Here is a 25,409-nt window from a genome sequence, read left to right as displayed (position 1 = left end):
CTTGGGGAGGGGGAATTAAAAACTTACCACAAGCCTTACGATTGTCTGCAAAGGAAAACAAAAAACAAAAATAAGAGAAAGTCAGTTGTAGCAAATGCCTCTTAAATGGGAAAAAAAATTATTTAACATTTACATATTCATGTACATTATTTCATTGGGTTTCTGATTGAGAAGATGAAAATTACATAATATGTTGCGTTGCTTAATAGAATTATTTCATAATTTCATGAAAACAATAATTGGATATTCAGTATCCTGCCATATTTGGGAAGTGGCTCATAAACCATGCTGAAATGTTCTACCCCATTAATGACATCAGACCCTAGCAGACATTAATTTCAGAATATAATCTCTCTCTCAAGTTTCACTAGATACCTCAGTAACTCTTGGCTGTATCAGATAGCCCCAGACCCTTATATTGGATAAAGTTAGTTGGACTGCTCCAATCAGTTGCAGAGTTTTTAACAGCTTCACAGTGACTGAACTGTATGCAGGTAATCTTCAGTTTACCACCAGAATTGGGAATGGAATTTCTGTTGTAAATCACTACGATCAAATTGAGTCAACCCATGAACAGACCCAATTTTATGAAATTGTTAAGGTGTTGTGAAGAGAGTCAAGTGGTCACAGCTTCCCCAAGAGGAATTTTTTGCCATATTTGATAAGAAATTGACAAAAAAAATATTGTGATCACGTGACTACAGACATTGCAACTGGTTGCAAAGTGAGTCAGTTGCCAAATGTCCATGTCAAGCCCCAGATGGGTCTCGCCATCGTTGAGGAGGACGATGAGAAGGGGCTGAATTATGATCCTGTGTCTGCAGGGGAGGGTGCGACAGTCCTAAGTGTGGGTGCATGTCATAAGTAGCTTTTTATTAGACTGTTATAACTTTGAACTGTTGTTAAACAAATTGTCATTAAGTCAAGGACTTCCTATAACCGGGTAATTGCCCAATACACTACACACACAAGCTTATCAAGAGTAACCGTATTGTAACCTTGCCTTATGCACGGAAACCTTTTGCCAAACATGCATCAGAGCTGACCAGAATTTAGTTACCTTGTATGCAACATTGAATGGGAGCCAGATAATAAATAATATGTCCACCATCCTCTTTTTTTTAAAGAAAGTTTTCCAACATGGAGGAAATTAAATGTACTCAGAATCTTCATTAAGGTTGTGGCACAGTAGAACGTAATTGTTGCCTTCTACTGTCCTTGCCACACGAGGCTACAACATTCCACATGCTGTGACATGCTATAACCTACTTCTTTTACAGTGGAAGGCAGACATCATAACATCACAATGCTCTATGATCTTTAGTTAGTCATTGGGAGTAATCTGCTAATTTGGTGGAGAACGTATGCTGTACCAGCAGATTGTAATATACTACAAAGCTCAATTCATCTCCAGCTGTCATTCAACATTACATATACAGTGTGCTGTTTGAGAATTTTTAGCAGAATTATGTTCAGATTGCAGTGACTTGAAGGGGACACCATAGTGAACCAGTTTATAGTCAACTGGCCTCTTCCACTGACTATTTAACAACAGCAATGGGATTAGATCATCCTACGGAAACATTGCTCAAGCTAATTGAAGATTGAGATGCATTACTCCAACCTCCAATCTTAAGACTGTACTTGAAAGATATTTGGGAGCTTGTAAAGCTCACAGTTTTTAATTGATAATTTATGTTATAGTTATCTATGTACTCAGTTGAGACCCATATAGCAATCATGCAGAAATTGCATTGCCATTATTAGAGTAATCATACATTTGGATTGTCACAATGCTCCTTCATGTTTTTGGAGATACATACAGTACATGGGCATCTCTTCATCCAGTAAGGTAAAGGTAAAGGTTACCCTCGCACGTATGTGCTAGTCATTCCCGACTCTAGGGGGCGGTGCTCAGCTTTGTTTCAAAGCCGAAGAGCCAGCACTGTCCAAAGATGTCTCTGTGGTCATGTGGCCAGCTTGACTAAATGCCAAAGACTCAGGGAATGCTATTACCTTCCCACCAAAGGTGGTCCCTATTCTTCTACTTGCATTTTTAATGTGCTTTTGAACTGCTAGGTTGGCAGAAGCTGGGACAAGTAACGGGAGCTCAACCCATTACGTGGCACTAGGGATTTGAACCGTTGAACTGACAACCTTTCGACGACAAGTTTAGCATCTTAGTCATTGAGCCTTCATCCAGGACAATAAAGCAAACTGCAAGGATCTGACCTAGTTGATTTGTCAAAACCAACTAAGAAACTCTTCTTAGCAAGCATGAAGAGAGGGGTTTTATTAGGATGGGAACTTAAAAAGCGGAGAGCAAGCTTAATATTTTGTTTTTCCTTGAAGACGTTTCACTTGTTGTAGTGGTTGAGGCACCAATCTAGAAACCAGGAAACCAAGGGTTCTAGTCTTGCCTTAGGCACAAAGCCAACTGAGTGACCTTGGGCTAGTCACTCTCTCACTACCCTAAGAAGAAGGCAAAGGCAAACCACTACTGAAAATCTTGTCAAGCAAGCTCAAAGAGACAAAACAACAACGACAACCCCTGAATCAAGTACTTTATAAATTTTAGTTCTTCATTCAGATTATAGGGCTGAATGCAGAATTCGGAAACAGTTTTTACATAATTCCTATTCAATTCAGTTGACTTCTACAGGAAAACATTTTCAACAAACGTTCATAGGATCAAACCACACTTTAAGATTAAAGTGTGGTTTGTATTCAAAACTTTGCATGCACAGTAAGTAAATGGGTGCAGGTTTGTCACCTATTGAGGTGGTGTTTGGGAGAGCTGAAGAGATGCTTGTTGCAGTGCCAGTGGTTGGAGTAAAGAAAGTACTCCCATCATCTGCCAAGAAATAAACAGAATGTTAGCATCACATCCAGAAATAACTGCTAATATATTTCCCATTTGGGAAATAATTTTAAAGCTGAAAGGAAAGAAAATGTGCCGTGTTGCTTTTCCAAATCAAAAGTAGAAAAAAATATAATTTTTCTACTACACATTATGTAGTATTACGTGCTACACTCAATCTATTGCACAATCACAGAGCATACATTCTGAACACACATGCGTAGAAACTCATGTTAATTTAAGGTAAAAATCCTTCCCCTACTTAATTGGAGATTATGACACCTCACAGTGGTCGCATCAGGGGTCATGATGAACAATGGCCTGTCATGATGGTGATCAGATTAGAGTCGAATTAGCCTTTTATTCACCCCATGGCTTGCTGTAAAGGAACAAGCTATTAAGAAAAATGTCACAAACTTGATAGAGCAGTCATGAAGACTAGAAAAGATATTTAGATACTATATTTTTACACTGAAATATAAGCAGAATTGTGCAATCCATATTAATTGTTGAATTCAGTACACTTTGAATTTAATAAAACATTGGTTTCAACGCTACTGAATCAGTGATTTTCTAACTCCTTATAGTACTACAATATCCTATGCTAATTTATAAGACTTTCCCTTTAAAAAATTAACAGCCGCACTGATGTTAGGGTTGGACAAGAAATAATATGCCATTTATGTTTTAATAGTCAAATGTTAATCTCTTTCTTTCAACTATTTTGAAAGGTTTAGACTTTTACTATTCTTTTACTATTTATGTTTTTTTAAATTTATTCCTATTAAACATCTCAAAATTTTCTATGTCTTTGAATCTTGTCTTTACAAAAAAAATAAGAAAATACTGATCACCGATCATAATAAATATATTACTGCTAATCTATATGTGGTATAGATCTATTAATGTACTAATCTAAATATCATAAGGGTTGTGAAACTTTGTGGTACTGTAACTGCTCACTCTAGGTTTTGCAGACAGAAGAAGGACCAAAGCCCAGAGCATGTTTTCACAGCATGTTTACTCTACCTGTCCAATCAGTCCAATCAAGTTTTTCAACTCACATAGTTATGTACGCCCAGTGACACACACAAACATACACACACAAGTCGCTTGAAACTTCCAGGAGGCTTAATCCATAGACTGAGAAGTCCTGCTTTCCACGGTCAGAGCACAAAAAAATAATTTGTCCATCAGAATGTCACAACTTAATCAGACAACAGTCTTATACATCATCCTTTTCCAATGTGATGCTCTTCAGATATGGTGGACCAGCTCCCATAATTCCCTCAACCTGCATTGTTAAAGGATAGATTACTAAGCATCCTGGGAGCTGGAGTCCAGCACATCAGAAGAATGGTCAGGCTGAGCAAGGTTGCGATGCATACTTATCTGAGAGTAAGTCTCACTGAGTCTTACTCACTCAGTCAAAGGGACTTGCCAAGCCTTCGCAACTACACAATTGGTTGAAATATTGCTCTCTTGCAATTTTGCGAAAAAAGGAAGATGCTACATGATTCAGATGATCCTATACCTCAGCTTGTAGAAACCCCACCCCCAAACAAATAGAGGTTGACTTTCAACATGTTAATTCTATGTTAACATTTTATTTATTTGTCAAATTTAGGTACTGTCCATCTTACTCTGAGTCATGCAACTCATAATGTTGCATATTGGCCCAAGCATCTGAGTATTCATTATCTGGTTATCTTAGTGCTGGGATGTCAAACTCATGGCATCACGTTGTCGTCATGTGATGTATAATGACTCCCCCCCTTCATTAACCGGAGGTAGGTGTGGCCAGTTTGTGTGACATATCCGGCCCATGGGCCGCAATTTTGATACCCTTGTCTTAGTGCATAGTCATAGCACAGGTGTCGCACTAATTGTTTCCCTTATTGCCACACTAAGCAGATGGTGTTAACATTCCTGAATCTCAAAATTTTCAGGAGAAGGAGGAGGAGAAGGTAGTTCTAAATATCACTTAACAGATAAGGCTAGCTGAAGGCTCCCTAGAGGTTCAGCCTTTGCTGGTGCATAAAACAAAGTAGACTTAAGACCAGCTTGTGCCTTGATGAGATACATCACCTTCCACACTTTTCCATGTATTTACCCCTTAGACACTACAGAAGGAGCTGCTGCCTCATTTCCTACTTCATTGTCTAGCTACATATACAGTATAAACAACCTTTGCTAGCCTGATGCCATTCAGATGGTTTGGGAGAGTAGTGTTACAGTGGTTATGTCTGTTCCCAGCATTCTCAGTGTATCAGTCTCGGTCTATGGGAATTTGGAGAGTTATTGGTCTAACCCAGAGGTGATGTTCAGCAGGTTCTGACCAGTTCTGATGTCAGGTTTCGATGTCATCTCAAATAAATTGCACTCCCAAACAATTAATCTTTGCTGAAATATTCCATTTATTGAGTACGACAGATCTGGCCCCAACTTCGTCGTAGCCGATACTAACCCTCTGACCCCCAAACCCTTCCCTTTCCGTTCCCCAATTCTCATCTTCTCATTGGCCATCTTCCAAGTCAGTCTCCCCAGCTTCTGACCTCAACCCATAGGAATGTCCCCACTCCCATCCCATCTCCTAGGGGATATTATCTACAGAGAAAATAAGTAGGTGAAAAGTCAAGCCTCGTCTCCTCCTTTTTATGGCAGCATCAGAATGCTGACATCTGAAGAACTGGTAGTGGAAATTTTGAGTAGTTCGGAAAAATGGTAAATACCACCTCTGACTGGCTCCGCCCTGATCTATTCTCTGCCTCCTGAGTCCCAGCTGATTGGGAGGAAATGGGGATTTTGCAGTAACCTTCCCCTGGAGTGGGGAGAGAATGGAGGGAGTATGCTTCCCCTGCCACACCCACCAAGCCACACCCACAGAACTGGTAGTAAAAAAAAATTGAATCCCACCATCTGAAAGGAGCCAAGTCAGGGGAAGCTGACATAGGGACTGACCATTCCAGACAGAGAGCAGACAGCTATCACCATTACCTGCATTCCTGCATTGCAATTTAGTATAATCAAGAGTCCCAATTAAATGCTTCCAGCCCTGTGGAATTCAACTTTGCAACATACACACAGAGCTTTCCCATTGCAAACAGACAATATTTATAAGGCATTATGACCTGAAATTCTCAGTTTAGCTTAGTTTCCTTATGCCTGAATCGCTAAAGCAAACCTGAGATAGTGAGGGAAGCAGAAGTAGCAAGGAAAGCCACACTCTCTTTGCTAAGAGAGGCTTCAGTAAAATTAACAGCCTGAGAAACAGGAGGAGGCACTGTTTCGTTGGTTGAAGGACCAGGCTTTGCTTCAAAGGTGCTTGCAGGTGAGAATGGAGTGGTGCGTGCAGGTGTCAATGGAAAGTCAGGAGTTGTTTTTCCTATGGAGGGCAAATAAGGAATGGGAAAAAAATCAGCATTATTGTACACAGATTAAAAAAAAAAATCCCCACAAATTGATTTGGTTCACTCAGAAATGTATGAAAAACACAGTACAGGTAGTCCTAGATTTACAACAGTTCATTTAATGGCCATTCAAATTTACAATGGCACTCAATAAAGTGACTTATGGCTGTCTTTCATAGTTATGATGCTTTGCAGCATCCCCACGATCATGTGATCAAAATTCAGATGTGATCGTGTGATCACCTTTTGAGACCTTTTGACAATCAAAGTCAATGGGGAAACCAGATTCACTTAACAACTGGGTTACTAACTTACCTACTGCAGTAATTCACTTAACAACGGTGGCAAAAAAGGTTGTAAAATGGGAGGGGGAGCAAAACTCACTTAATAAATACCTCACTTAATAACTGAAATTTGGGGCTCCATTGTCGTAACTCGAGGACTACCTGTAATGACCTGAGACCATTTCTCAGAGGCTTTATAATTAAACATTGCAAAACCCAGGTCTACTCACCCATTTCTCATTTTATTACTCTAATATCACTTCCATCCTTAAATTTAGCAATTCTGCCGAGATTAAAGGCAGTTTAACGTTTAAATGCAATTACACTTTAGAAGAATACAACACTGATTTCCTGATAAGGTTTATTGTAGCTGCAATGTGCATTTTTAGCACTTTTAACTCTTCTAATTCTTCAATTATATTGTTATTATTTTTGAAAAACTTCCTGGAAGTTGCAGTATATTAAATATATTAAATTAAAATAAGATGAGCTTCACTGATCAGAAAGTCATGGAAATCACTCCAAAAGGTAGTACAAACAATTAGAACATAATTAACTGAAGTAAATTTTCAATATTTGCCCCTTGGAAAGAAACTGGTTAAAGATATATCAGAGGGAAAGGACACCATTCATTTATACCAGGGGTCTCCAAACATGGCGACTTTAAGACTTGTGGACTTCAGCTCCCAGAATTCCCCAGCCAGCACAGCTGGCTGGGGAATTCTGGAAGCTGAAGTCCACAAGTCTTAAAGTCGCCATGTTTGGAGACCCCTGATTTATACTGTTAGCATATCATTCAGCAACCATGTTTCTGAATGCAGTTTACAAAACCAGTAAAAGAATAAGATACAAACCTAAAGCATAGTCACACATCTCAGTTGCTCCTACACGGTGCTCAGGCAAATTTGATGAAATCATTTTAAGAAAATCTTATCCAGACTGAGACCCTCTTCCAACAGCTTGCAAGATATGCAAGATATCAAATGATAAGCTACCACATCCTCCATTGGACAAGGTCTCTGCTGCTGTGCCTTGCCACTATTGTCTCCCCAAAAATACAACTGTGAATTATTTTCTCTTGTGTGGATCTTCTGGGGCTCACATGCATGCACACCCACATACACAAATATCTACACTCTTGTGTATAAGTATATGCGAGTGTACATTTGTCTGCACACTTGTTTCCTGATTGCTTATTTGTACCCTATGACTATTGTTAAGTGTTGTACCTTATGATTCTTGACAAATGTATCTTTTCTTTTTATGTACACTGAGAGCATATGCACCAAGACAAATTCCTTGTGTGTCCAATCACACTTGGCCAATAAAAATTCTATTCTATTCTATTCTATTCTATTCTATTCTATTCTATTCTATTCTATTCTATTCTATTCTATTCTATTCTATTCTATTCTACCCCAAGGCATCCGCAACAAACTGGTTTAAATAGATAAGAACACTTGAGATGACATAAGATGGAAAAGTGTTTTTCAGAAACAGGTCAGAAAATCACACCTTGAAGTTGCTTTTATAAGTCAGAAATCCATAGAGGATGGCATTGTCCATTTTTGCCTTCCTATTTTGGTAATGGGACAACTGAGCAGATAAGCCCATATGTACTACAACAGAATTAAATTGACAACACCAGGGAAAACAAGAAAAGCCAAACTAAACCAGTACTTCCCAAAAATTTGGAGAGGCTAATGTCATGTTGATACCATATTTTTTTCTTTTTATAACCCTGTAATCCCTTCCATCAGGGTGGAGTCGGGGCAACTGAATGGAGCCAAGTGCCAGATGCCCTTCCTAATGCTTACATGGAGTTCACAGCAGATATTTTCTCTTTGTGCCCTGATAGAGAAACATGTGCTTCTGCCTAGGATCGAACTCTCAGCCTCCTGATTGTGAGGCAAGCATCTTAACCTCTAGGCCACCACGCTGCTCAAAGGTTAGAACCACTGAATAACATTGTGAGATCAATTATAGAAGGATAGAATGCAAACCTCTTCTGTTTTTGGTCACTTTATAGCAACTTAATTTCAAAGCTGTAATGATACATCTCCATCCCATTGCCCTCATTTCTTAGCAAGGTTCTGCTCATGAAGATGTTGCTGATGAATGACTATTGTGGCATAAGATCATATCTCATGATTTCACAAAAACGAATTAAATACATGAATTGCTTACCATTTGTTGTTTTTATAATAGATGTTGTTAGCGGTGGTGGTATTGATTGGCCTAAGAAGGAGGAAAAAGGAGACATGAATACAGTGTAGTTATGAAAAAAAAAATGGTCCAGTCACAGGACAAAATGCATTTTATTTTGTTCTAAGATTTCATTTTATTTGAATTCTGTACTTGCCACATGGCTAAATGTAACTGAAGGGTAGTGTTTCCCAGTATTCTGTATTGGCCAATCTTACTATAACAATTATAGTTCAAATGATGTAACCTGCATAATCCACATTATTACATGATGATGACATGACATGCAAGACGACATTGTTGCTTCCATACAACAAGTGCATACCTTCCTTCAAGCTCTTGGAGAGAGACATAGTTGTTAATATGACACGCCCTCAGACTAGAGACTCTGTGATTCAATAAGTCAACTCTAACATCAGCAGACCTCAATCTAACATAATACCTTTGTGGGTTTTCTGGGAACCAGGTCCAGCTCTGTCCATACACTTTAAAAACACTAACATAGGTTTATCGATATGAAACAAAGGGTGCCCACCTCACCCAACATAAGCAGTTTTGAAAACTTTATTACTTTCAGATGACAGTTTGTATCTAAGGAATATTTTAACTGATTGATGATCGTTCCCTCCTCGCCTCTTATGTAAGGATATATTTGATTTATATCGTGTTTTTTTTTTAAAGATGGAAGCTAACAAAAGTTAAAGTGCACAATAAAATATTAAAATGTAAGTTAAATGGAATGCTACAGCCTAGCAAAAGAAAACCCAAACTGGTTCAGGCTCAAGGTTTCACTTGTAGGTTTCTGGGGAAAATAAATCCCTTACTTAGGACTTCTTATCTCAAGTTTAGGAAAGTCACTGTCAGTCCTGTCACATTCTTTGACATTGTCGTATTGCTTGAATGGAATAAGATGAGATGACAGTCACAGGAAAAGCTTTAAATAACGCCAACACTTTATTACCTAAAAACAGCATTCTGGAATCTGTAGAGAGTAATGTGAGTTAAAGTGAGTTCTCCTAGAACTCACAGTAAAAGCCTCTTTGAGCACCTTCCAAATTTCCACACCTCATGGTAACAGCTTCTTTGAGCAGACTATCATATTCCAGTTTAGAAAATGATAATTAAATCAACCCTTTTTAGTTTCTCGAATGTAGGGAAGGGAAAATATGTGAATATATAGGTACTCACACAAACATACATCTGTTGTATACACAACGGAAATACACAAGTTACCTATAGAGACTGATATAATCATTGTACTATAGATAGTCTTCAATTTATGACTGGTCACTTAGCAATCATTTGAAGTTACAACCGACCCCGAAAAATCTACTTATGACCTGGATTCAAGTGTCTGCTTCCCCCAGGGTCACATGACCACATTTTGGATGTTCACCATTGGGCCCACACTTACAGCCATTTGCAGGGCCCTGCAATCTTGTGACTGCGATTTATGACATTTTTGCTGGAAATGGATGTTTACTTCCAGCAAAAACTGCCCCAAAGCAAACAATGGATTTACTTAATAACTACCGTATTCGCTCAATGACCACTGCAAAAGAGGTCTGTTACGTGGCTTTACGACCATGATGGTTTACAACTGAAATCGTAATTACAGTCTTAAATTGAGGACTACTTGCATATCATGATTTGCTTCAGTAGATCACAATAAAGCATAACTCACCAGCTACAAACCACAGTGACTGGGCTTGCGCTATATGTTAAACCCAAAACAAATAAACCAAATTATGATTTATTTATTTATTTATTTCAGGGTGGCTTACAATGCGTTAAGCAATATGTAAGCTTTAGTATGAAGGATGAGTCCAGCCCAATCAATTGCCTACACAGATTCTGCCAGATACAAAATAAAGTAGCCGCATAGAAAGACAGAGGCAGAGAAAGAATACAGGTGATATATTTGTGTGTTGTGTATATATGTCCACATGTCCATATAAGTAAGATTTATATATTATTTGTGCTGGAATAGAAAGTTTATTAATACTTATATAGTATTAATGAATACTATTAATACTATTCACAGCTGGGAAAGGTACAGTAACTAGAGGACAGTCATCAAGTTATTCTTTTTGCTATCTTTGCTCTTCCTTGAGTTTTTAAAAAGCATTTAACAAGAAATCAGTAGATGGCACTATAACATAACAAACTCTTATGACGTAGAAATCAGTTTCACTATAACAAAGTAGCTATGAGCCACCAGGCAATTGATGAAGAGAGTTGCTTTTAAAAGACTAAGATGTAAAAACCCTATCTAGCTAGTTATTTATATTTTACATAGTCCACAGGGGTTTAGGGAAGCTTACATGATTGAAACTTCAACATAAATATGATATTTGTAAGAAAACATTGCTAACTTTTGGCATGTTTTTGACAAAAAAACTGGTTTACTGATATTAGATCATCTTAGGGCCCATTGAGTTTTTTTTAAGTCATTATCTTAGAAACTTCAATTTGCCCCTATAAGTAGTCACAACAGATTTGGACTACAAAAAAACCAGATGACCAACAGCAAAAATTTGCCATCTAATTTTTCCAGTCCATGTGTGGTCTGCCTTCAACAGGGTACTAAACGTTTCTTAAATAGAAAAAGATGGCTGCCAAGAACATGTCTTGAAATGAAGGATCTTTCACGGAAGATGATCTGATGCAGGGGTGTCAAACTTGATTTCATTGAGGGCTGCATGAGAGTTTTGTTTGATCTCAGGGGGCCGGGATGGACATGGACAGGATGGACATAGGCAGCTCAATGTCAGGGGCGCCTGTGGTGGCCCGAGCACTCTGCCAGTGAAAACGGGCATGAGGCCCTCCCGAGCTCTATGTTTGGCAGCAACTGTCGAGAAATCATTGGGTGCATTGTCATGGAATGGTCCAGGGAATTCAAACAGTGTTCTTATATCACAAGGAGACAAAAATATGTTTGGCTTGGTCAGGAGATGTTACGTCCAGTTAATAATCAATAATCTATGAATATTGCAACTGCTTTGCAAATATTGGCTTACATAACATACTGTACATTGCTAGCAAGCTCATTCAACCTGCACAGTTCCTCAATTAACCTCCTAAGTGCAGCTGATATTTAGAAGAGGCCTGGAAATTCTTAAAGCCTCTTCTGAGGAGCACCCACCACCAACAGAAGCTGTAAAACAGGGGTGTCAAACTAGCTTCATCACAGTGGTGTCACGTGAAGTATCGGGATTTTTTCCCCTTTGCTAAACTGGGCGGGGGCGGGGCCAGCACATGACGCATCCAGGCCGCGGGCTGCAAGTTTGACACCCCTGCTGTAAAAGAAGGGCCATGTGGAGCTGTAATGGGGATATGTTGAAAATAAAAACAGCTTTGCTAAATATGTGAATGTGAGATCAGGTTTTGCTGAGCGGAAGCCAGATATAATCTGAATTCTATGTCAAACAACAGATCACACCTGGTCTACAGTGACATGAGTTCAAGCATATTGATCTGAGAAGTAAAGCCTTTTTCTACAGTTTTTCCATCTGCAAAACAATCCCATTTCCCCCCTCCCCTTCTTGCTCTATTATTTTAACATGGAAATGTTCCATTATTTTAACATGTAGGACATGGTTAAAAAGAAGACAACCCTGAACTGTATCCTCACAGCCTCCATCTTGCCTTTTTTTTTTTTTTTTTTACCATATCCTGGAAACCTCTGAAAATGGAAAAGAATATTTTAGCAGTGCTCCAGTCGCTAGGGTGTCTGACTTGGAGCAATATGCTTAACCAGCATCGTCCTTTAGTTTCCTGTATATAATTGTATGGATAAGTTTGGATTTTAATTAAGCTAAAACCATTTCAAGTTATTAATAGAATGACCCTATATATAAACACATGTAACAAAGCCTTCACTAAAATATTAATAGACTTAAAAACCAGTTTAGATATTTCTGCAAAGTTTATCAGGAATGAAAGTCCTCAGCCATAATAAATAAAGAAGACATCAGTGGTTGAAGTCAGCCTTCTTCTTTTAACTGATCAAAGATCTGGTCCAACATATGGCTATGTGGCAAAGTTAAAGTAATTCTGACCTACCAAATTGAAAGCTGAAGTCACTCGAGACTAGGGATGGAAAAACCCAGTCTATTTTAGTTTCACCAAGGCTATTTTTTTTTCAAACCCCATGTTTGGCTCAGCTTATTTTCAAGATGCTTTTCTTGCTTCCATCATAAAACGCAAACATGACTTTGTAGACTTTTGATGCAATTTTACTAATGTGCATATTTTCTAAGCCATGTAATTAAGCTATAATTAAACCCTTTGCTGTAATATAAGTATTTTATAGACATTCTTCCGTAAAAAGAGGTATTTTAGGTCCATTATTATATCTTAAGAAGTAAATCACAAAATCTAGAAAATTCAGACTTGAGCATATCACTCTGCTCCAGTTAAGGTGAACATTTGGGAAATAAAAAGGAGGCTAATCTGTACTGAAATGAAAATACAGTTAATTTCTAATCCTTAGTTGCAATTCTCTGTGTGCTGCAAGTTCCCCATTATCTGATCTTCAACTAACTAATTTAGAAAAAACACAGCAAACAGGATACCTGCAGCAAATGAGTCCTTAGTTACACATGTGCGGTTTCGCTATGCGTATTTCTGTTTTTCTTTTTCAGAAGCCTGTAGAAAAGGAAGAGGATATGCAGCGCATTGTGGTTTTAGAACACAAGCTTGTCTAAGTGGTGAAACAGTTTCCATAGCAGCAACAGGCTCAGAGTCTCAGCCCACTCTGAGTGCTAAACCACAACTTCTCCAGTGCAGTTGCCATGCTTCCTGATTCTCACTCTTTGCTACAACTGGGCATTTCTAATGATGCTCAAAAATTGTGTATAGTTGTACTACAGACAGAGTTGCTTTTCAGAGTGAGATGGGTGATATTATCAAGGAAGGAAGGCAGGAAGGAAGGGGAAGGGGAAGGGGAAGGGGAAGGGGAAGGGGAAGGGGAAGGGGAAGGGGAAAGGAAAGGGAAGGGAAGGGAAGGGAAGGGAAGGGAAGGGAAGGGAAGGGAAGGGAAGGGAAGGGAAGGGAAGGGAGCTTTAAAGAAGGGAAAAATGCTATCAAATAATTCCTTCCCTATGAGAAAGAAAGGCCGTGGAATTTTCAATTACAATTTATTTGACTGAATATGCACTGATTAAAGTATTATGATGCTAGAAGAAAAATCAGTCTGGGTTCACCATGACCTTTTTGTTAGCTCCTCCCGGCAGACAGAAATATGAAGATATTAATCTAAAGCAATGAGTAAACTTTCATTCAATTCTACTTTCAAATGTCATCAATGCATTAACAGATAAGTGGCCAATTTCATAACACAAAAAAATAAGGGAACATTTCCATCTTTTTGCTATCCTTTTGCTGTCCCAGAAATCTATAACAAAGATGAAAACCTTAAGAACTCATGATCACTTTGGAAACTTTTCACAAACTGTATGCATTTCCCAGAGTATATGTCCAGTATTTAGTCTGGTTATGAGCACTCTAGCATTGCTAGTGTTCTCAAGCAGTAGATGGGCCACATAAAATTATGTGTATAATTTTGATAAAGTATTGATAAGACTGTATACAAAATAGCAAAGTTTTAGAATTCTAATATGACATTTCACAATTCAGTGACAGGGTCTCATACGATCTTGGCAAGCCTACATAAAATGTTAGATAACAAAATTACAATTTTGTAATCTTGTGAGGTTTCCGCCACTCAACAAAATACATTATTTGAGGCTTATCCGCTACATACAAAATTGCATGATTGTCCCTGAAGCCAGAAAAGTTTACTAGTTACTGGCTTAATGTATGTCCACACTAAACTATAGCCATAACACATAAAGCTGTATTTGATTGAAGAACTAATTGCATAAATTAGTTCCAGTTCGAAATAAGCATAGGGCAGTAATGGGAGCTTTCTCTTACCATAGTATGCTGAAACCTGATTTATGAATCAAATTTTCATTTTAGTTTATTGAATCTTGGACTTTTTTTTCATTCAAAGTCCTGTGCACATCATAAATCAGTCTTAATGAAAAATAAGATTTCTCAGTGCATTTTGTTTAAGACTTCAACTGAAGGCATCTGAAACCATTTTAAAGAATTCAGGTTCATTTCTTCAGGATAAATTCCCTTCACTGGAATTTTAAAATCTAGGATGTGGTCTGTTGAAAAACTTGCAAAGTGGGAATCGAGCTGGTATTCAAATGAGTCTTAACTTAATTTCAGTACATTTATGGACATTCTTCTCATTATGAGTTAGTAAAATTCCTGCCACAGGTAAGCTGTGGGGTATTAAAATGAGTTGTTAGGGAACAAAAATGGTCAACCGGGGACAATATTAAGTGCCTTGTGACTCTTTATGTTGATATAATATATCTCCTATTCAGGGAGAGGACTCAGCTGTGGAGGAGAATTTAAGATTAAAGGATGTAGGTTGTGGTTTTGAATATCTGCATACTCTATTCCATGGCAGTAATGATTTCCCATATTCCCTAGAATCATTAAGAAGGCCCCAGATGGATATCTAATATTGTCAATAATGAATGATAATCTCTTCCAGTTATTCTTTAAAAAATATTAGGTCCTGGTTTTGAAGATAGATGGACTAAGCAGCTGAAATGAATATCATTTCACTTAATGCCTCTGAGAATTGCCATGGACAGCATCTTTCTATGAATATCATGCTATGCAGTAGCCCAGAATTTCTGAAGAAGTAGGACATGGTAGGGTCATGTCCTATTCTGTCTAGGACAGAGAGTGGGCAGCTTGGGCAACTAGATTGGTCTTTTTTTCATAGGGAAGCAGAACTTACAAGGGTGGCTTTGTATAGGATGTTCTCCACTTGATACTGCTCTGATATGGCAAGACATTTACTCAGATTTACGCAACAAGTAGTCTGAAGTTGTATTATCAGACAAAACAGAGAAAGATGTAAGCATTCTCTTCTTTTATTCTGGAAAACCTGGTGACATCAAAGGACAAATTCTTTTTCAGAATGATTGGAACCTTGAAGAGCATTTGTGGTGCATATTCCCATGTGTTTATGTGTATGTACTTTGCAGCATCTTTTCCAGGGCCTGTCCAAAATATTTTGCTTTGGGGCTGAAGAACAAAATGGAATCCCCAACCCCAACAAACCATTTCTGTCCCTGCTGTTTTTTCCTAGCATTTGTGGCCTAAGCTCACTGGTTGCCCAGCTCTTGCTTTGATATAGTCCAATATATTGTCTAACATATGGGTGGGCTGGTGCTAGAACTGACATAAATAAGCTACTTCATGTACCTTGATTTATAAAATGTGATTTCTTTAGCATCTAGTATGGGGATGAATAGCCCAAGATAACAATGTGATTGATATCATTTCAATCATTGTAAGTTCTAAAAAAAGAGATGATGATAAAAAGGAAAAAGGAACAAATGGCTTCCCATATACATTGTTGTGTAACTATGGAAAGAAAGCAACTTCTGCCCTAATTTCAATTGGAAAGTAAAATAGCATTTTATACATTTTAAAAGCAGTTTTTAAAAATACTTTCTTTTGAAGTACACATTGATCGTAGTTTATAATTTAAGATAATTTTTCTGACGTTGTAAGCCTCCCAGAGTCACTTGACAATAAGAAGGAGTGAAGTAACACTGTACATATATCAGACATTCATACAAAAACATAAATTGGGTTTCAATAATATTAAAGATCATAAGCAAATTCTTCACACAAGTGTGATTAGTCTAATGGTAGGCAACTTTTATTGATAATGAGTAGGTATTTAAGATCTTTTGATTAAAATAATTTTATAGGAGGCTATATGAATGCTTAGAAGTGCATTATATATTATGAACTTTTTCCCAATGTTTGCAATATTTTGATGACATCAGAAATGGTAGCTCATGAAACCAGTTTCACCAATATCAATCTCTTTATAAACTTGTTATACATTTTAATTGTAAAATTTCCAAGAGCACCTAAACTATAGTTAGTACTATAGTCATTGCAAGAATCAACAGACATTTTACAGGATTCTTTTATCTCTGTCACCATTCTTCTGTCAATGCGGATTCAAAATCCTATTTCAATGAATGTAGATGTTTTGGGTTGTTATCGATTGTCTCAAATACCAGTTGCTTCCATTTTACAATAGATGCCCTGAGAACTGAGCCATCACTATCAGCTTTGCATTTAATCCTGGATCCTCCTTTAGGAGAAGATACTTAAGATTTTTTTTATCACCACAAAATTTTGGTAAGCTCATGAGAGTTTTTTAGTTTTCAGGTGCTTTTAAGGTCCTTCAGTTACACCAATCCAAAGGGCTCACAACAATATCTTTGAAAAATTTCTACTAAAACCAAATCTATAAAACACCATATTCACAAACAATATTAGTAAAACAATCTCATAGTAACAGTTGTGTAACCAATCCAGCATCATACTCCATAATATTTAGATTAATGGTGTCATCACCCATCAGTGGCCTGACTGTTCTGCTCACTATCCAGAAAAATCTGGGAGAACCAGGTTTTCAGCAGCTTTTAAAATGTCTTGTGAGATAAATAACAGGTGAACATATTGATGAGTTATTTCAGCAATGAACATGTCTTGTGGTACTCTAGCAAACCATGGATACCACAATGCCATTCAGAGGGTCTTGATTGCCCTTATGGAACTACTGTCATTGTTTGATTTCTTTAGTGAACATTTCTATGCTAATGTGTGCAATTACAAGCAATGGCAAAAGAATACTCCCTAAATTAATGTTTGTATGGGATTGACTACCCTAGATATGATGAAGAACTGAATCAGTGCCATGAGCATTGAGAGTTGATGGTTTGTGTAGATCATTCTTCCTGCTATAACACCTTCTCTACTTGTCTAACTTCAACTTTCCATCAGCTCTTGCCTTGTCAATCTTAAGTCTGCCTATCTTGTTCAAAAATCTTGAGGGTCTACTGAAACACTCTGGAAATAACATCAAAACACAAGCCTTCTCTGTAGAAGTCCCCAAACTATAGAATATGTTTTCCCCAAGATGTGGGTAGCATCCTCCCTCTTCTCTTTGCAGGGTAGTGACATTTTTTGTTCTACTGTGCATTCGATCCTGATTGAACAAATTTATTTGGGTTTTCGTGTGTGTGTGTGTTTGACTTCATGTTTCTTTTTTTTTTGTTTTGTTTTATCTATTTACCTTATTGTGCACTTGCCAGCGTTATGGTTCAGTGCTACCTACAAATTTTGTAAATATAGAATTATTCCCCCCTCAAAATTCCTAGTCAGTGAGAACTATAACCTGCCTCTAACTTCCTCATTCAAATTAAAACGATTTAGCAGGATTGATTCATTTGTCTCCAAAATGTTTATAGCCACAAAGGTCTTTAAAAAAAAAAAAAACTTGTTAAATTTTATTGTAGTTACGTGTGCCATTGTATCTGTTTTACAAAATGCTGCTAAAATAATTAATAAGAAGAAAAAGCTACTTCTGCTGGCTATCACTTTCATCCAAATGTTTATTTTATTCATTTTATACCACACATTTAATTTGTACCGTACCGAGAAAAAGTGGCAGGCAAAGGAAAATGAAAGAGTTTGTGTGTGTGGTTTGATTTTGCATATGTTGAGATGCAAAATCTTGAGTAAAGCCAAGGCTTTGAAAATCTGCCACGATTTTAAAAAAGTCTCTGCTCCAGGCCTCAGATAAAGCCTTTGGGCGATAGCTGAGAAAACCAGTGATTACATGCTCCAGTGACTTTCTTTCCCACCCTTCTTCCATTCTCTGATAAACATGAGCCAGAGGATTCAACAGACCTGTAAACATCTTTTCTGGGCTTGACAACAAAGCATTTCTAAGGTGGCATTTCAAATATTCCCAGTGAGACACATAGAGAAAATGTGAGAGAGCAAACTATCACAAGGAAAGGACATGAGTGTTATTAGTTGTGTCAACAAAACAAACCTCGGTGTGCTTCCACAATGATAAATGTTTGGCAGTAGATCTGTGTGTACTATCACCAACAGGCTGTCCAAAAATAAAACTTCCGAACATCCTGTTGTAAAAACAAGAGGACCTTTTGTACAGATTTCAGCTATTGTACAGTATTATTTGTCTGCCTGACTTGGTACAAGGTTGTTGTTGTTTTTTAAGGTGCCAGCCCGTTTTCTAAATTATTTCATTGGCTTGCAAAGCAATTCTTTCTGGAGCATAGTGGACTCTGGACTGTACAGTGCATCTTTCTTGTTTCAATTTCTATAACAATGTGACGCTAAGCAGCATCGGGAGATCCAATGAGGAAGTAGGTTCCTTATAGCTAAAGTCATATGCTGACATAGCAATCCACAGGACACAAAGGCTAACTCAGGAAATGATAAGTCTCTTGCTCTTCCTCTTGGCCCGGGATGTAAACAATTAAAGATGAAGTTTTGGTTTTGGGGTCTGAGAACACAAATGCAAATTTCAACAAGAAGAAAGAAATGTAGACAAGAGTCGAGATGGTGCTAAGAAACATACTGAGAAACCAAGAAGAAACATTGAGAATTGAGCCTCAATGGGAAAACTATTGGGAAAACTATAAATCAACAAAAGGCAGCAAGCCTTAAGGCTAAACAATCTGGTATATTTTAGGTTACCTTTTAAATCTGTTTAAGCAAATTATCAATATAATTTCAGTAGGAACTTAGAGAAGTACTCCAACCTAAGCAAAAGCTGGAGAGAATATTCTGATGTTTATTTATTTATTTGTCAAGTACGTATTAGATGATATATTGTATATAAGTATAAGCATGAATCGAATACATAAAATGAATACAAATAAAGGGAACATTAGGACAGGGATAGTAGGCACCCTGGTGCTCTTATGCACGCCCCTTACAGACCTTTTAGGAATGGGGTGGGGTCAACAGTAGACAGTCTTAGGTTAAAATTTTGAGGGTTTTGGGATGAAACCACAGAGTCAGATAGTGCATTCCAGGCACTGACCACTCTGTTGCTGAAGTCATATTTTCTGCAATCGAGTTTGGAATGTTAATTCCAAAATGGAATGTTAATTCCATTCATCTTTGTGTACAAAAGGATTAATGGTAGGATGTAATCTTGTTTCATCTACAATCCAATTCCATTTGGTAGGAGAGTAGAGCAAGTTTTACTTTCTTGCTTGTAAGCTGCCCAGAGTCACCTTGTAGAGGAGATGGATGGCATGACAATTTAATAAACAAATAAAATACTGTAAATATCAGTAGACCTTCCAAATACAGTACAGCACCTATAATGACATCATAATTGTGCTATGAGATAAAAGTTGTCAATTAGATCCATTTGTCCATTGTTTGTGAAATCCAGTGTGAAATTTGTGAAGTTTCTTTGAAAGTCCAAAGAAAAATTTTGCATCTTAAGTTAGCCAAATGGAGGTCTGTAACATTCATACTTTAATGTATCTTTCTTTCTTTCTTTCTTTCTTTCTTTCTTTCTTTCTTTCTTTCTTTCTTTCTTTCTTTCTTTCTTTCTTTCTTTCTTTCTTTCTTTCTTTTTCTTCTTTCTTCCCTCTCTCCCTCCCTCCCTCCCTGCCTGCCTGCCTGCCTGACTGCCTGCCAATGGAACTGAAAGTATTCCCAAGGAATTCAGATGCTCACAAATCATCTTTTAATGGACAGGCTTACCAGAAAAGATAAGCAAGGTAAGCAGAAAGAAACTTTAGACCTTGTTAGACCTCCGTGGTCTGACAAGCTCTCTTCTTGTTTTCATAAGGATCAATGCTTGGGTATGATTTCTAAGCCCTCCAAAAAAATACGTTCGAAAAATACCTTTGGTCACAACAACATTTGGAGAGAGAGAGAGAGAGAGAAGGGGAAAATATATTTCCTTTATGAGAAAAAATAATAATTACAGAGAAAAGCTCGGCAATTATTTCAGCATCAGACAATTCACATAGCTTGCTCAGCCCTCTTTAGTAAGGGCATGATAAGTGTTGAAGTAGTTCGCTGGAAATATGAGGGAGACATTCTAATCAAGTGTAAGTGTGGAACACAATGAGAAAAATAATTCCCCTCTTCTTGTACAACAATGAAGAAATGAATTTTTCCCGGCATTTGGCCACCCCATTAGCAGTGCATATGTAAATACAGCTTTTTGCATTTCATTAGTTTATTTCCTGGCATAGGCTTGATGTATTGAACAACTGACTGGCACCGGATGTGGCTATGTTAATTTTATCTTCAGCATACAGAGTCTTTTTACTTTGCAATGGGAGCTGGCACCTGTTTCAGTTCCTACGCTTTCAGAAGCAACCTTCTCATTTCCAAGATCAGATTCTTGTAAATGAAGAAGTGAATGAGCACCAATGAGCAAAAGCAACATTGCAGAAACTTGGGGGGGGGGTAGATAAGGATCTTGACCCACTTTAAGAAATTGCAATAACATTACTGGGTGTGAAGTCTTTGAACATTACATATAATAGGGGAATCAACATCTTTTGTCATTGCCACATCAGCAGTTTGGAAGAACTAACTTTGTGTTCTTGAAACAAAGTTGGACCTTGTTGGCTTTTTCACATGATTCTTTCCAATATTTTTCCTATCTAGTGTCCTTTATTTGTTGATATTTGGAATTCCATTGTAAGACTTTCATCCTGCAGCAAGTTGGAAAGGCTAGCATATGGCTGAAAATCTTGCAAAATGAAGCCTGGTGTTCTTAGCGGACACTTAGTGTTCTTAGGGTATCAGGTACAGTGTGTCAAGCTTGTAAGGCCACAGCCCTGAACACAATTTTGTCTTGCAACATATTGCTTTCTTGAAAATTAACTTGATTTATTTGGTTTTCACTTAAATTCACTTAATTATTCTCCCTGGAACAGTGTAAGATATTATCCCTTAAAATTCTTCTTTTGCATCAAAATCAGTGGTGGATTGCCCCCGGTTTGGACTGGTTGGCAAGAACTGGTAGTAAAACCGGTGGGAGGCTCCGCCCACTGACCCCGACATCATCAGAAAGCTTCTGTGCATGCAGCCCCATTGTGAACTGGTAGTAAAGGTAAGTAGAACCCACCCCTGATCAAAATATATTGTTGTCACTGAAACTTCCAAACATTTGCTAAATTAAAGGATTCTTTTTTTTTTAATCTGAGTATTCATTTAAGCTAAAATTACATTTTACTCTGTGCTGATCTTTACATTCTAAATGTGAAACAATTCACAATGTGAACCACATGGATTCTAGAATGTTTCTACGTACATCAATAAACTTTATATATAAATGTAATAAATATTAGCGTGTTCTACCTGAATTTTCTTGAAACAACAAAGGTCTATTTGTCTGATCTTGTATTCACATTCTTCAAATGTCCAGTCCTCCTAACCATTCAAACTTTTAAAAAACACATCCAAAAATAGAATTTCTGATTTATAAGAAATTAATCAGATATCACTTAACACTCTAAAATGTAAGATAAAAATAGGCATGTGAACTCATTAAATAAATTGAGAGTTGGGGGAAAGGATTAATAATTAGGAATTATTGCTACAAGATGATTCTTAAATACAGAAATTTCAAAGTCTGAAATCTTTGAGGGAGTTATACTGTATATGTATTGTGGACATTTAAATATGTAAAAATCTACATAAGGGTGAGATACAAAATGTCAATGGGAATTAGAATAACAGACTTGGAAGGGATCTTGGAGGTCTTCTAGTTCAACCCTCAGTTTAGGCAGGAAATCCTATATCATTTCAGACAAATTGTTATCCATTCTCTTCTTTAAAATTTCCAGTGTTGGAGCATTCACAACTTCTGGATCATATAGAAACATTGCATGGAGAGAACTGTTATTAGTTCACAAGTAATGTAGTACGTAAATAAGGGTAAGCAGCAAGTAAAAACAAAACTTGAATAGCAATAAGTATTGCTGTCCGTATTCCTGGAAATTACTTTCTTGTATGGAAACTATATGGGGGAGATGTTCCTAGCAAAATCTTTGGAACTACTATGTTAGATGTCTGCCTGAATCTACCCTCAAGATTAAGTGACACATTACATTATTTTCTGTATAATATATGTTTTATATTTAGATAGGCAGACCTAAACAAACAAACAAGTTGTCAAGGTGATGTTCTAAATCGGGTATTGTTCGATCTGAAGACTTGAGAAAGTATCTCTGTCAGTTTGCTAAAACAGCTTTAAGATATGCAGACTTTAACTTCCAGAATTCCTCAGCCATCATAAAGTTGCCAAGGTTAAGAAACATTGTCCTAGAGTGGTTTTAGACTCAAATAGTAGATTAGCAGAACACTAGAGAAAAAGATCCATGCACACGGGCACCTGGGAAAGCAAAGGGAAATAATCAAAGCTATTAAAAAGCAAAAGTTAGAGTATTTTGGACATGTGATGTGACACCCAGAAAAATACAGCATTATTCACATAATCCTCCAGGGAAAAATTGAAGGCAAACGAGGCCCAGGCAGAAGAAGAACATCATGGCTTTAAAACCTAAGGGACTGGTTTGGACAAAACTCAGCAGCACTTTTTCATATGGCTGTTGACAAAAATAGGATTGCCAACATGATCACCAACGTCCGATGACGGACATGGCACAACAAGAAGAAGAAGCACACAGATGCACATATGTACAAAGAAGCCCTATAAGATGCAGATCATGGAACCCCAAACCATGCAGCGCAGTGCACAGTGACTCCAGCCTGAAGCAGACAAACACAAATAATTTATCATTCTGAAAGAGATTTAACTTTTAAATGACACTTGTCATATAATAACCTGGTACAGCCTTTCAGGATTTCAGGGTCAGAAATACATGCACCAGAGCTTAGCAGCAATTTTCCTCCCTCAGTCTACTGTCCAAAGCAATGATTTCATTGTGCCTAATGGCAGGATCAGCATGGATTGTTCCCCAGACAGCAAACACACAGTCAAGATGCATAGCCCAGCTTTTTCCCTTGCAGGTGAAGATTGGAGTTTTGCTTGCATTTTTGCTCTGTATGATCGGTAAAAGAATTTCTCCTAAGTGTCTGATTGATACTGGTTCCTGTCATTGGTGTAGGTAGGTTAGTTTCACATCCTTATGCACAATCTACAGCATGCTGCCATTTCATATTTAAAAGAGAACATGCTGTGGATGAATGTAATCTAGAGCTGCAGAAGGAAGGGGTTCTCTCACAGAGGGCAAAGAGATGATGTAACTTGGAATCTTTGGTAAGCAGGAAGAGGGTGAATGTGGATCCTTCCTAGCAGTTCACAGGGTATATCTAATAGTTATGTAGGAAGGTGCTTTATACGGGCAAGATTTCTGTCTATAGGCAAACGACAATTAAAAAAAAACTCCGAAGTAATTCTTTCTGTCATTCTTGGCCTCCTGGACCTGATATATGCTATTGTTGAATCATTTGGCAATAGATCTATCTCAAAGGTCTGATAACGAATTATATACACGCATTCAGTTTTCTTTTCACTACATGCATTCAAATGCAAGCCTGTAAAGCACTTTTGCTTGCTGCTTGCTCTTGGTTTACTGCATTTCCTGATTTTACTACCATGTGTGGCTACCAGTCACCACGGAGTCAAGGGTTTTTCATTCCTTACTTTTTCTGTTCAAGCAAGATCAACCATTTCAACAGATGCCCTTTGATTTTGTCGACTTAGGTCCAGAAAAGTTCATTGCAAAATAATTTTGAACTAAGATGTAGAGCAAGCAATAAATCCATGAAACATTCTGACTGACTCCTGACAGTATACAGAAACAATTGAAAATAAAACTGAACAAGAGAAAAAACATTACATCCAAATTGGTTGAGCTATTAGGATTTCTGGGTTCTCAGATTTACAATGTCAGACTTACTACTTTGAAGACCATGAATATGCTTGATTTTATGTTTCCTTATGGCAGGGGTGGGCAACTGTGGCCCTTTTACAACCTGTGGACTTCAACTCCCAGAATTCCTGAGACAGCCAAGCTATTTCAGCAATTCTGGGAGTTGAAGTCCACAGGTTGTAAAAGGGCCACAGTTGCCCACCCTTGCCTTATGGTATCAACTTCTTATTCTCTCATTAGCCATGGCTAGTGAACACTTTAAAACACGGGTGTCAAACTTGCCGCATCACATTGCTGTCATGCGACGTTTCACAAAGTTTTCCCCATTTGTGGAGCTGGGATGGGCATGATGCATCTGGCCCGTGGGCTGCCAGTTTGACACCCCTGCTTTAAATGGAAGGTTAATTGGTGAAAGTTGTAATTCTCCTAATTTAGTTAAGGACATATTTAATGTTTAGACTCCCTTGGTCCTGACTTTTTTAATCATATAAAATGTATAGAATAAGCATTAAAAGTAGTTTCTCCTTTAGCTTTTATTCTATTTAAATGTTAATCTTTCTTTAAATATTACTAAAGTACTTGTTTTATACATTGAACATGTAATTCATTAGTTTTTAATTATTAAAAATCATGTGGTTAATCCACTAAAAATAATTAGTTGAATGTCTCAGAAATTGATGAGTTAGTTAACCTTTGTTAAAAATACTGGTTATAAGAAAGAAAGAAAGAAAGAAAGAAAGAAAGAAAGAAAGAAAGAAAGAAAGAAAGAAAGAAAGAAAGAAAGAAAGAAAGAAAGAGAGAGAGAAAGAAAGAGAGAAAGAAAGAAAGAAAGAAG

General features: G+C 37.5%; 1 protein-coding gene across 1 annotated transcript in view; it reads right to left on the bottom strand.

Annotated features, from left to right (window-relative positions):
- Positions 1-25,409, bottom strand: part of PTPRC (protein tyrosine phosphatase receptor type C) — an 84,706-nt gene that overhangs the window by 40,415 nt on the left and 18,882 nt on the right. Inside the window, exons 2-5 of the mRNA XM_070939318.1 lie at positions 8,742-8,792; positions 6,045-6,245; positions 2,774-2,854; positions 28-45 (exon numbers count right to left, since the gene is read on the bottom strand). Of these exons, the coding sequence (XP_070795419.1) occupies positions 28-45; positions 2,774-2,854; positions 6,045-6,245; positions 8,742-8,792 (351 nt within the window). The remainder of the gene's footprint in view (positions 1-27; positions 46-2,773; positions 2,855-6,044; positions 6,246-8,741; positions 8,793-25,409) is intronic.

This window comes from Pituophis catenifer, unplaced genomic scaffold (genome assembly GCF_029215685.1).
Source record: "Pituophis catenifer annectens isolate HBS135680 unplaced genomic scaffold, rPitCat1.0.hap2 SCAF_3, whole genome shotgun sequence".
NCBI lineage: Eukaryota > Metazoa > Chordata > Lepidosauria > Squamata > Colubridae > Pituophis > Pituophis catenifer.
This window is presented reverse-complemented; position numbering and strand designations above follow the sequence as displayed.